Raw genomic sequence first — 13,197 nt, forward strand, 5'->3', positions numbered from 1 at the left:
GGTCACACTCTGTCTTTATGACTTCAGCTCTTGTTTATATCATTATGGTAAATCTGAGACAATGAATCAACTCCTTGGGTTAAAAAAAAGCCCTTGTTAACAGTAACTAGAACAATCCAGTCTGGAGACATTTTTGTTCTAGCCATGTGTGGTCTGAAGTTCACAACTGTGCAACTCAAGGTGTTTAAAATCTCTTGTCAAGAATAAGAAGTAACTCAAAGGTGAGATGGCACGGCTGTTACTAGTGCTTGCTGGCTGGGCGTGGTGGCACAAATCTTTGATCCAAACATTTGGGAGGTAGAGGCAGGCCTAGTCTACACAGTGGGTTCTAGGCCAGCCTGGGCTACATAGACACTGTATCAAAACACCAAAAACAAAACAAACAAACAAACCCAAAAAACTAACACTGACCCCCACTCCCCCCCCCCCCAAAAAAAAAAAAAACCAACCCTGAGTGCTCATTGCTTTTGCAGAGGACCCAAGTTTGGTTCCAGCACCCTCATTGAGCAGATCACAGCTGCATGGAACTCTAGACTCATGGGATCTGATACCCTCTTCTGTCCTCTGTGGCCACCTGAATACACATGACACCAACACACACACACACACACACACACACACACACACACACACACACACACACACACACAAGAATAATAAAAAAATCTTCAAAAAGTAACCCAAACGTTATTTATCTCTGTTCAACTTCTACAAACATTTCTCCCTACATAATACTACACATTCCCACCTGACAAATGGACTGAACCTGCTTTCCACACTTAGGCTGTACATGCCCCTGGGGCAGGCGGGGTCTCCAGATCCCCCAGGTGCTTAGTTGGTCAAAGATGGAGCCTGGGCCCAGTGAGAGGACCAGGATGATGGGCCTGAAGAAGGAACTTCTCTCTATTATGCCAGTGGCTGGGAAAAGCATGGCAGATTCAGATCGGAAAGGAGCTCCCCAGGCCTAGGAAGCCTGCCAGCAGAAACGGGGGAAGGCGGGGTACCCCCTCACACAGCAGGGACTCAGCTGCACAGATCTGCTCTTGGTTCTATTTTGGTCTCTGATAGATGGAGTCAAGTGACTGCTGGCTTCTCTTGCATGTAGTAACAGTGGCGTGACAGTCGGTTGTATTTGCCTTTGAGTTTTCTTTAATGGCTACCTAGGCTCTGAGAAAGGCTAGGCTTCCGGGATAGGGACAGCATGGAACATGCTTCTAGCTACTAAAAAAAACAGGGAAGGTGCCTACAGTCCACTGCATGTCTACCGTATTCCAGGCACAACTTCTACGTGGTCCTCTCCTCATCTATGGAATGCTGAGGAGAAGGAAGCTAATTTTTTTCACACCCCTTCCTTAACGGCAGAGCCCCTTGGTCCTCATAGGAGCCTACAAACCTACAGTGATCCATCCCTGGCCTTTTGCCAAAGCTAGTGTAGCAGCTGGTGGTCCTCTGAGCAAAACAGCTGCCATCTTTACCAGCTCAGCTGAGCCTGCTTGTGAGAGTCCATCGCGATTGGACCTGGGGAGTGTTGACACTCCCTCAGAGAGGGAGGGGGTGGGGAGGGCCACCGGACTGTCACTTACGGATTCAGCCAGTAGAGTGCAATTCTTCACTAACTGCACACGGCCTAGGAACCTCTGAGCACATACACAGGGGAGGGGGTAAGTAACTGTGGCGGTTTGACTAGGAAGGGCCCCCAGAGGCTCATATATTTGAATGCTTGGTCATTAGGGGGTGGCACAACTTGACAGGGATTAGGAGGTGTGGCCTTGTTGGATCAGGTCTGGCCTTGATGGAGGAAGTATTTCTCTAGGGGTGGGCTTTGGGGTTTGAAATGCTCCAGTCAGGCCCAATGTCTCGTCTTCCTGCTGCCTGTGGATCCAATCTGGAGGTAGACCTCTCAATTTCTCTAGCACCATGTCGGCCTGCATGCCGCCATGATGACAATGGACTAAACCTCTGAAACTGTAAGCAAGTCCCAACTAATGCTTTCTTTTATAAGAGTTGTTGTGGTCATGGTGTCTCTTCACAGCAATAAAACATCGACTAAGACAGCAATCAAAGGCTATCCACCTATGCAGCTGTGGGGAAGCTGCCATGCATCCCTCCAACGCTGCTATGCTGGGATCACCTACACCCTTGCCCATGCTCTGAAGAAAGCCCAATAAACCCTTGAGTCTCCCCAGGGGGAATCTTATGAGGACACGTGAGACATTCTCGACATCTCACTGGGGAAGGAATTCGCTTTGGGATTCTGAGCTACCAGTGTGTCCCCGAGCGACTCTGGGAGTCCCTGGGACACAGCTGATCCCTGCCAGTGGCACACTCACCCTTTCACTCCATTCTGTGAGGAACCAGCTCTTCGCACAGGGCCCCATGTCACAGTTCTCGATGTCATTTGGGCGGAGCTTCATGTTGCATTCCTCGTCATGCACCACGTCCCCGATGTTGCTCACACACTTCACATCCCGGGTCCGCTGCCCCACGCCACAGGGCACCGAGCACTAAAACACAGCGGGCCTTGGTATCCTGTCCTCAGTCTTTGCCACCCGACCCTCAACAGATGAGGTGAGAAGGACCCTGTTTGTTGGGTCCCCTGCAATGCCTGTAATTCCCCGGGGAGGAAATGATCAAGGGAAGACACCCTGGCCTGTTCCTCTAGGAATCTTCTTGGATGGCATCTTGTTTACTGGCCTGCTCAGGGCCCCAGCCTCTCCATCTCCAGGATGCACGCACCACACCAGAAGGTGCCAACTTTACTACTGGTTGCCAAGCTTCTCTTAGCACATGGGAGACACAGGGCAGGTGAAGTCTGCAGGTACAGGACGCACTCACATAAGGCTCACCACGAGACTGGGTGCATATGGGCCATGCACACTAGCCTGAACTCTACTGAGCTGCTGGTATGAAATGTGTTTGCAGTCAGGCTGCCCAGCAAACATTCCCTACCCTACCCATCACGGGTCCTAGCAGCGGGAGGTGGGAGTGTGGTGGTGGGTATCGGAGGGAGAGGGAGGTCCTGTACCGAGGTCCAGTCGGTCCGAATCTGCCACTCACTGCAGATCTTGAGCTGGCAGGTGCTGGTGGTCTCGGGCTTCTCCAGGTGCTGGCAGCGGTAAGGCTGCACCGTCAGGCTGCGGTTGGCATACACCTGGCGGCAGAGGACCTGGCGGTGCTGCATGCCCAGGCCACAGGTTTTGCTGCACTCAGACCACTCCCCGATGTCCCAGCTGGCTCATGGGATGGATGGGGGGGAGGGAAGAGGGGAGAAGATCAGTTAACAGGAATACATAGAAAAATCAGTGGGGGCCCTCTCCCCAGAGCAGTGCCTAAAGGTCTCGGACTGTAAGGGAGCCTGTAGGATATGCTGTTTACCATGGCTAGATTGCTCAGATTCTGCAAACAGTCACAGAAAGAACGAGACAGTAGAGATGATTTCTATCTAGTCATCAAAGCAGAATCCCCCCAATATCTCCCCCCCAAGTTGGCTTAATTTCCTTATAACACTAACCCTCTTGGGAGCTAAGAGATGCCACCTAGGCATTCTCTGCTGTCCACTATTTCCATGCCCCAATCTTGACAGTTACTGAATGAGACACGAACAGGTGTTCAGTACATATTTGAATAAAAACTATATTTTTCTTTACTCCAAGGATTAAGCTTTGACCTTTTGGGACCTGCCCCAATCCATCTGAGACGGTCTCATTTATCACTCAGTGACCTGTTTCCAACCTCTCTCGGACACTCTTCCTGACTCCTCCAGGCCGACTTGGCATCATCTATCTGTATAGTCAGCTCACCTATGAGCTGCCTCACTGGGTTCTCATTCCTACGGCCTCCCTTGATTTCCTGGACGGGATTCCTGGCTAAGCTTGCCGACTTGCTGCAGACCATCAACTCCCCAGTTCTTCCAGAAACACGGGCAGGCTTGCTAAGCAGTCTGTATCCTGGACACAGTTCCAGTCAGTGTTTATACCCCGCATTTATACGGGGTTAAAATCTCAATGTATCTGCTACTAAGACTTTATGCCCGTCAACCCCAAGTGACCTGAGGAAAGGTGACCTAGCCAGAGAGGCCTCTTACAAGGCTGGGCAGGGGAAGAGGTTGCAGGGTTCCTCTTCTGGGGTCGGCTTCATGCTGGGGTCACAGTAGCTCTCAGGAACCTCGTCGTGTGTGTTTCTGTGCACACAGCGGAAGATCGGGTACTGCGATCCTGTAATGACAAGGAAGATGCCTGAAGGGCAGCCTATGCCCTGGGATGCAGGCCATGGTGAAGATGCACAGGCATTCGGATGCTGATGGGGTGGGGGTGGGGTTACAAGACTGGTTAGTTCAAGTCCCATATCCCTCCATCTTGTTTGTTGATATAGACATACCTACATGGCTCTGCTGGGGGCTGTGGGTGTGCAAAGGTCACACACACACACACACACACACACACACACACACACACACACACACAGAGTTCTTGTCCCCAATGAGTTTACAAATCTATTCGTAAAAGGAAGATAAAAAAAATTTTATAGTTGTTGAAGATTACATGAGATTGGGAAAATGGCTCAGTCAATTAAGCCCTCGTACAAGGACCCACGTTAGATTCCCAGTGTCTGTCAAAAGCCAGGCATAGTGGCATGTGCTTAGAATCCCACAGTTGGGGAGGTGGAGACAGGTGGATTCCTGGAGCTGGCTGGCCAGCCACCTACCCTCATTAGTGAGTCCCAGGTCCCAAAAAGAGGTCCTCTCTCAAAAACGAGGTCGATACCTTCCTGAAGGATGACAGCCAAGGTTGTCCTCTGATCTCCACACACACACATGGACTCATGTGCACCCATGAACACATGTACTACACATGCACATACATGCATGTACACACACATGCACACACAGAGACAGTAAAGAGCTCACTAGTCGATGGAGTGAGCACAGACTGGGCACAAACAGAAACTTTTCTAAGATTCTCCAGAGGTGTCAGAGAACAAATGCCCCGGAGGGTCCAGCTGTGAACAGAGAAATGGCCAGGCTTGGGTGTGTCTGTGCACGTGTGTCAGGGAAGGGGGCTGTCCACTGGACTAACGTGGGAGGAAATGGGCTGCTAGCCAGGTGCTTGTGTGTACACGAGGTTGAAGCAAGGATATTCAAGAATTACAGAAGAGCAGCTACCGTCCTGCTTCGTAACACGTTTCACACGATCCCCTAACAGTTTCATGATCCCAGGCTTGGACTCCTCAGCATTGGCCCACTTCCCATGAGGCCGTGCTTCTCAGGACAGCGCAGCCCTGGTTCACCAGGGTAACCTCAGGGCCTAGCAGAGGTCTAAGCTGTTAGTACTCTTTTGGAAACCTAGTAACTGCTTTATGTTTTTGTTTTGAATACAAAGACTGGTTTCATTGCCTTAATAAGGACAAACTATTTTCTATAAAAAGCCAGTTATGGGTAATTCCTGGGTCTCAATTCAACTTTGTCTCTCTTCTGCCACCTGCTGGCAGAAGTTGGGTATTACTGGTGCCGTTATGAAGTGGGAGTAACTGTTGCCCTTCAAACTAGGCTAACAAATCTCTAATTCATTTAAAAACTGTGCTAATCTGTGCTTCTTACTGGTCAGGCATTTTTTAAAAAAGAACTCTAACTCACTACAATTTTAATTGTACCACGAAGGCTAACTTTTTTCTTTTACAAGTGTCTTTAATAATCTTTTATTACATTTGGTCTTTGACAGTTTTATACACACACACACACACACACTGCATTCTGATTGCTTCCACTCTCATCCTCCCACCCCTGTTATCACCTGCTCCCTACAGGGATTCCATGCCTGGCACTATAAATCCAGTTAAAAACCCATAGCTAAGAGGTGCTAGATTCTAGGGCAACCCACTGCTGTTCTCAAGGTCACCTCTAAAGGGACAGAACAACAAGCTGCCTTCTGGACACTTAGGCTGATACCCACAAGCAAATGCTACTCTCTGTCTTAGTCAGAGAAAGACATGGCACAGGATGCACGGACACACGGCCGTTCAAGAGACGGAGGGTACGTGATGGTCGGGTGCTCAGCCATAAACATTTAACGTCAGTGCCCCAATGTCATCAGTCACACATGTGACGCAGGGCTCCTTCTAGCTGGCCTTGTATGACACCCTGAGCCAGAGGGTAGCTTGTGTAAGAAATATGACAATTTGTAGGAGAGTTTTGAATCGGAGATAACCATTTATTGAAATTATTGTGGCAATAAAGGTGTCTATAGTATTTATATAACCTATAGCTATAATTCAAGACTGCTATTTAAAATGTTCCAGTCCAAGTATCAGCTGAGTTAAAAGCAGTTGTGACCATAAAATTAATAACAAACAGAGTCTTTTTTGGTATTAAAGTTTGTCTAGCAACATGCTTATATCCATTACATAGAATATATTTTATTTTGGTTGTGAGCTTAGCCTTTAACGGCCGAGCCATCTCTCCAGCCCTATATTTTATTTTAAAATTCTGATTTATTTTTATGTTATATGGGTATTTTGGCTGCATGTATGTCTGTATACTACATTTGTGCAGTAGCCACAGAGGCCAGAAGACAGTGTCAGATCCCCTGGAACTGAAGTCACAGACAGTTGTCAGCAGCCATGTGGATGCTGGAAACCGAACCTGGATCCTCAGGAAGAGCAGTCAGTGTTCTTAACTGCTGAGCCATCTCTCCAGCCCTAGGAGATATTTTTAAATTAAATTCAACCCACATTAAGCACATTGTGCTAAGTCACAAAGATGAATAAGACTCAGTCCACAGCCTGTGCATTTGAAACTCAGCTATTAGGGGATTAAGAAAAGATTTCAGCTGGCCTGTTCCTTTCCCTCCAGACCATGTGGCTGTAACTTTTCCACTTACAGCTCTGTGGATTGAAAAGCAAGAGTAAGGTACCCCAACTGCTTGGCACTCACAGACGGGAAACCTAATACATTTAGCCCAAATGATACAGGATACCATAGGAATGCTCTGTGCCTGGAAAGATGGGTCTTGCTTGGGGTTGTCTGGCAGATGGCCACCGCTTACCTCCCCTCCCATTGACTGCTTTTACATGCATTGCCCATTGTCCATGGTCCAGCTCCATGGAAAGGTACCAAACACATGAAATCAGAGGCTCTTTGTCTCTCCAATGTGGAGAAAATAGCAGCTTTATTGACTCTTGTTTCTGGTGACTGCAATGGTTTCTTTCTTTGGTTTAGCTTTAGTATCTGCAGAGAGGGATACTGTCACCTGGAGTCCTATTGTTCGAGACTGAGATGCAATGACCCCTCTGATTGCTAACAAGCAGGGGCAGGGTGGCGGGGCAGGTGCTGGCTGGCCTTCAGGTGGCAGGATGGACCTGAGATTGGTTGCCCTGGCTTGTACGCAGTCAGATTGATCAAAATAGAATTAAGATGTACTGGACGTTGAAGCAGAACTTGGGGAACAGTGTTGAGGTCTGTGAGACACACTAACTTGACAGTAAGACAGAAGAAACATCAAGAAAATAGTTGAGTAACTCCAGACTTGGAAAGACAAGAACCAACAGAGCCAAGCCAGGAGATGCACAGAGGTCTGAGCGTCATGGCTGATGGCCACAGCGATCAAGGGCCACTCTTGGGTACCGTCTTGAAAGAATGAAGTCTTGGATGATAGGATGCTGCCGAAATGGTAGATTAGCATAGGTGTGATCAGCTTTACCAGGGAGGGTGGGAGATGTCTAGGAGGGGGTTTGTGAGGAACAGATAATGGTTTCTGAAGGGCAAGGACTTGGGTTTTGTAGTGGAGGAGTACCCAGTACCAGCACACTTGTGCCGAGGACTGAGTTTAGCTGCATGCTTCATGTATCTGCAGTGCCCCGCCCATGCCCTGCATGTCTGCTGCCATCACTCCCGTGGGAGCACAGGGTTCCAGGTGTGTCCCCCTGTGGCTCTGAAGCCAGAGACGTTCTGAAGAGGAGCCTTGAAAACGAAGCATACGTGGAGATGCCTTTCCTCTTCCCCTCCCAGGTGACAAACAGTAGGAACTGGGGAACGTCTCCTTTGTGTCCTCCAGCAAACATTTCTAGCCTTCTGATGTACCACAATGCTGTCATCCACAGAGCTCCTGCTCAAGAGCCTCACAATCAAGCTCAAAAATGTTTTCGTTTTGTTTTAAATAAGTTTACAACTTTTGTCTCGAGCCACATTCACAGCTACCTTTGGCCACATGTAGGATGTTTCTCCATCATGTCCATTACAGAACAGAGAGGGGCCTGCCGAATGACCATCTGGATGGGCCAGCAGCATCCACCCAGGGAAGAGTGGCAGGGTTACATAGTTCTGCCCTTGTCTCACCACACCCACAAATCAATATCGTGCAGTCCCTAGACAGGGTGGGAGAGAATCTTCTACACATGTCATTCTGGATTGCAAATGACGCAATGACAGTTTTCACCTGAGCTAGCTGGGCACCACACCAGTTCGTAAGTGGTAGGGGAAGAGTTGGAAAATAGTCCATCTGGCTCTCGGGTTCCTACGTCAATGCTGAGATGCCCTGCTTATCTCTATAATGCCTTGGATAAAATCTTAGTAAATGATTTTGGCCTTTGGGCAGAATTATCTCCAGCTGTCTGACTCTGTCAAGACACAGTCTACAGGCATCTCATTTCCCCTCACAAACTTACAATAGAAGCCAGTTCAATCACTCTCCAGGCCACATTCTCGGCTCATGTGGCCTGAGCACAAAAAAATGGTACAAGAAGAGCTCATAAATTAATCCTCCAATTACCAGGTGCAATCATTGTTGGAATCATCAAGGCTTTGAGCATAAAAAACTCCAGCCCCCTTCCCTACCCCTGTGCACACACAAAGAACCAAAGACCTAAATTCCAGTCCCCAAAGCCATTAGGCCAGTGCTAAAGTTGGAAGTGAAAAAGTTAGAAGCATCTGCCAGGGGTGTTTGTTTCTGTTCGTGTGTGTGTGTGTGTGTGTGTGTGTGTGTGTGTGTGTGTGTGTGTTTATGTGTGTGTGTGTGTGTGCTAATTATTAAACTTGCACAGTTCATACTCTCAGATCCAAGACTGTGTATGTGTGCGTGTGTGCTAATTATCAGACTTGTAAACCTCATACCCTCAGATCCAATACTCTCTCTTTGTGTGTGTGTGTGTGTGTGTGTGTGTGTGTGTGTGTGTGTGTGTGTGTGCATTCACATGTATGAATGTCAGGGGATAACCTGAGGTATTGGTCCTTGGTTTCAACCTTGTTTCAGACAGTTTTTCTTTGCTGTTTTCTGCTGTGTAGGCCAGGCTAGCTAGTTTGGGAGCTTCTGGAGTTTTCCTGTCTCTGCCTGCCATCTCTGTAGGGGAGTTGAGATTGCTTATGCTCATGCTATGTGTCCAGCTTTACTTGGCTTTTGGGATTTGAACTTGGCTTTTGGGATTTGAACTCAGGTCTTCATGTAGAACCATCTTCCCAGACCAGATTCAAGTCTCTTGAAGAAAAATAAACAAAAACTATTCACCAAATTAATGTCCGGGGTGAGTCACACAGTCTTCCAGGTTTTAGAAAACTCTGAGGGAGGAGCGGGGGCGGACACAAAGCCTTTGTTTCTATAGTATCATCCCATAGAGAACAATTGTTTCAGGGTAACAACAGAAGAAGATGCCCTCATCCTAGGTAGGGAGAAGATTCTAACTATGTAGTATATGGGTGTTTCCTTGCAAGGAGGATCTCAAGTCACCTTGAAGGAGTCAATTTCTAGCCCCACGAGCCTGCCAGTCACATGCGGGTTTCCAGACACCACTTTCTTTATCTATCCTGACCGTGGAGTCACCAGGGGAAGGACCCTGGATCTATGTTATGGATGTGGACTCCTTCACACGTGTCGCCCTTCATATAAAACTACAGCCACATTTTGCTTTGAGGCCATCAAAACACCATTAAAAAATTTCACTGAAACTCCACCTTTCTCCTCAGCCCTATACTCCTATCTTCCTTTTGCTTGGAGAGAGGCTACATGCTTCCTCCGGCATGTGGGCTCCCTTCTTGCAACAGTTAATACATATGACATTGTTAGGCCAGGGGTCTTCTCTGGTTCTCCTAGCTGACTGGAGTAGGACACTGGATGAACCTGGGATTAATTTTTTTTTTTTAAATCAGGAGAATATGAAAACAGTAGATAACGATGGAAGCTGATGAGTGAAACCCAAGCCCCCCAAATACGTTGTTTCCCCTGACACCTTTAGATTTGAGAATGGCATTCACACCAGCCATCTACAAACTTGATTTATCAACTTTGAGACTCTAAAGTATGTGGGTATGTTCCCTGACTGTTGATGACCATAAATAAGCACAGGGACAGCTCACCTCAGCAGGCCTGTGTTGTTCCAAAGTTGTGTGGTTTGTTTTTCTAACTGAGTAGTCTCTGGGACACACCTTTGGGGCATGGTAACACTGCCCAAAGGGACACTAGCCCTTCTCTCCATCCCCTCTGCCCAGCTAAAAACCGTTAGATTACATTCCTGAAGCTAGCCCCCAAGGTCTAGTCCCTTATTTGGCCACTTCCTCTTCCTCAGGCTGACTACCAAGGTCCAGCTATCAAAGTATTGAAGCCCAGCAATCAAAAGCCCCCTTTGGCTCACCTAATTAACATGCCCACTCAAAATATCCTGGCCCATTCTGTCACAGACTCCCCTTTTCTCTTCTTAAAAATGACACCTACAAGGTCATTTGCTGCTGTTTTCTGCCTGAGTCAGAAAGCGGCCACTTTAACTTTTCTTCCCTCTCAATAAAGGATCTCTTTGTGAAAACAGGTGTTTGGGTGTAGTTTGTGCCTAATCTGGGGCCCAGGAGGACACTCCCGCTGTGGGGGGGGGGGAGGGTTGGTGTTTCCTTCATTGCCTGAGTGTTTCCTATGCCAGTGATCTTGAGCCGTGAAGGCCCTGGTAGGACAGTGAATGTCTGTTTCTGTGTGCTTGGTGCCCTGGCGGACTGTGTCAGCTGACCCCTGGGGTACCAGAGTGAGGCCTTTGGAATGATGATGTAGGCACCTGTGCACCAAAGCTTGGGTGAGCATCTCTGGTTGGCAGTATCCAACACGAACTGTCACATATTATTGCTGGAGGATGGTGCCTCTGCTGGAAGGGACTCCTGGGAGCTGGTTTCTTCTGGAGTCGGCCCACGTGCGTGCCCACTTGCTCACTCAAATCTGTTCTTTCACCGTGATAAACAGGGGTGTGAGCACAGATTTTCTGCATCTTTAAGTCCCATGGTTGGATGAGCCTGTGGGTTATCTTGGGAACCTCTAACACAATGTGTGTGAGATCAAAGCTCTTCCATTTTTACAGAATAACAAGTTAATCCTGTGATGGTGACTGTGTGACCATGGGATGTCCCAATCCTGGTCTCCATGGTGATTGTTTAACCACAGAGTGTCCCCACCTGAGGGCAGCCAATGAGAAATGGTGACAGGCAACCACCCACCTAGTGGTAAGATAAAGATAAAGTCTCTGGAAAGTCCCTAGAAGTGAGCCAATCAGAACTGTACCTGTACTAGCATCCCTAACTGATGTAACCTTGTGGGTTTTGCCTTTAAAAACTGAGCTTGCAGAGGGGTGGGCACTTCCTCCAGCCTCCACTGCGTTGGATGTGTTGGATGAAGTCCCTGCCTAAGCATGTATTGCTCTTGGATATCCCGAACTAACAACAGTGCACAAGAGCAAGCCATCTTGCACGTGGTTTATGTGGTGAGGGGCTCCCTCCCGCATCTGCCTTGCTTGGGCTTTCCACACAGGCTTACCTTTCCCACAGGTGGCGGAGCAGTCCGTTGTCCCCAGCTGCTTCCAGTTGTGGTCCCGGCTTCGCCTGGGGGGCTGTGCGGCTGGTGGCACCAAGTTGTCTGGTCGGTGGGGAGGGAATCTATCAGGATGTCTGACGGGGAAGGTCTGTGTGTGCGAGGATTCCGACGTCAAGACCTCAGGGGCCTCCCCACGTGAGTCTTCCTTCTCCTGGTTCTCCTCCCTCTCTTCTCTGTCCTCCGGGCTCCTGTCTTCGGCCTCCAACTGCCCATTGACAGGCTCTCCTAGGAGAGGCACACAGACACGTGAGGTTCCTGTGGACGCTGAGTTGAAAAAGGAGACGGCTTTGCCGCTGGACAGAATGCAACCCAAGTTCATTTGAAATCACAGGAGTACTTCTCTCGTATTTAAAACATTATTAAAAATCAGTAAGAAGGAGAGATGGCTCAGAGGTTAGAAGTACGGACTGCACTTCTAGAGGACCCGGGTTCAATTCCCAGCACCCACATGGCTGCTCCTAACTGTCTATATTTCCAGTTCCAGGGCATCCAACACCCTCTTCTGACCTCCTGGGGCACCAGGCACACATGTGGCACACAACAAAACACTCATACATATAAAAACGTGTAAAAAGATCAGTAAGACAATGTCAAAGGCCATAGGAAGACGGTCCCCTCCCCCACAAGCAAACAAACAGCCCCAAACCTCTCAACTTCACTCATAGTGAAATTCTCTCCTATGAAAACATGAACCAGGAGACCCTCAACTCTTTTTCTTTCTTTTCTTTCTTTCTTTTTTTAACCTCACACTAAGGATTACAGAGTTTGGAGGTTCAAGTCCCTAAGTCCTCTGCTGGAAGGTAAACTCCCCGTTCTTCATCGTGCATGAGCGTGCAAATAGATGCCAGCTTTTGGAGAGCAGTCTGGATTAGTGTTCCAAATTTTAAATGCACGTACGCTTTGACCCACTTATGTAGTTTCTGGAATATTTGCTGTACACACATTCTCATTATTTTACTTAAGGCTGTTCATAGAAATATGATTACTAAGGGCTGGAGAAATGGCTCAGCTGTTAAGAGTACTGACTGCTCTTCCAGAGGACCCAAGTTCAATTCCCAGCACCCACATGGCAGCTCACAACTGTCTGTAGCTCCAGTTCCAGGGAGTCTGATACCCTCACACAGACACACATGCAGGCAAAATACCAGTGGACATAAAATAAAACTAAATCACTAAAAATTTTTTTAAAAAAGTATGGTTACTAACATATTCTATGAAATAGCAAGACAACAGACTTTGGTGCGTACCAATGGTAAAAACCAAATGCCACCAATGCACAACTGTGAACTGGAATAAGCAAGAATGCAGCACCTAGACGTTCTAACCCAGCAGCATGGTGATGTGTTGTGTGGTGGACAAAACCCGCAGA

The 13,197-nt window shown here is 48.1% G+C and overlaps 1 protein-coding gene across 2 annotated transcripts in view; it reads right to left on the reverse strand.

Moving 5' to 3' along the window:
• The window catches only part of Thsd4 (thrombospondin type 1 domain containing 4), a 584,444-nt gene that overhangs the window by 15,733 nt on the left and 555,514 nt on the right, over positions 1 to 13,197 (reverse strand). For both annotated transcript variants that reach the window (XM_052762797.1, XM_052762805.1), the window contains 4 exons: positions 11,772 to 12,053; positions 4,085 to 4,214; positions 3,026 to 3,230; positions 2,331 to 2,504 (listed from right to left, as the gene is read on the reverse strand). In XM_052762797.1, the coding sequence (XP_052618757.1) occupies positions 2,331 to 2,504; positions 3,026 to 3,230; positions 4,085 to 4,214; positions 11,772 to 12,053 (791 nt within the window). The remainder of the gene's footprint in view (positions 1 to 2,330; positions 2,505 to 3,025; positions 3,231 to 4,084; positions 4,215 to 11,771; positions 12,054 to 13,197) is intronic.

The sequence above is a fragment of the Peromyscus californicus genome, unplaced genomic scaffold (genome assembly GCF_007827085.1).
Source record: "Peromyscus californicus insignis strain IS unplaced genomic scaffold, ASM782708v3 Scaffold_11__1_contigs__length_118956290, whole genome shotgun sequence".
Taxonomy (NCBI): Eukaryota; Metazoa; Chordata; class Mammalia; order Rodentia; family Cricetidae; genus Peromyscus; species Peromyscus californicus.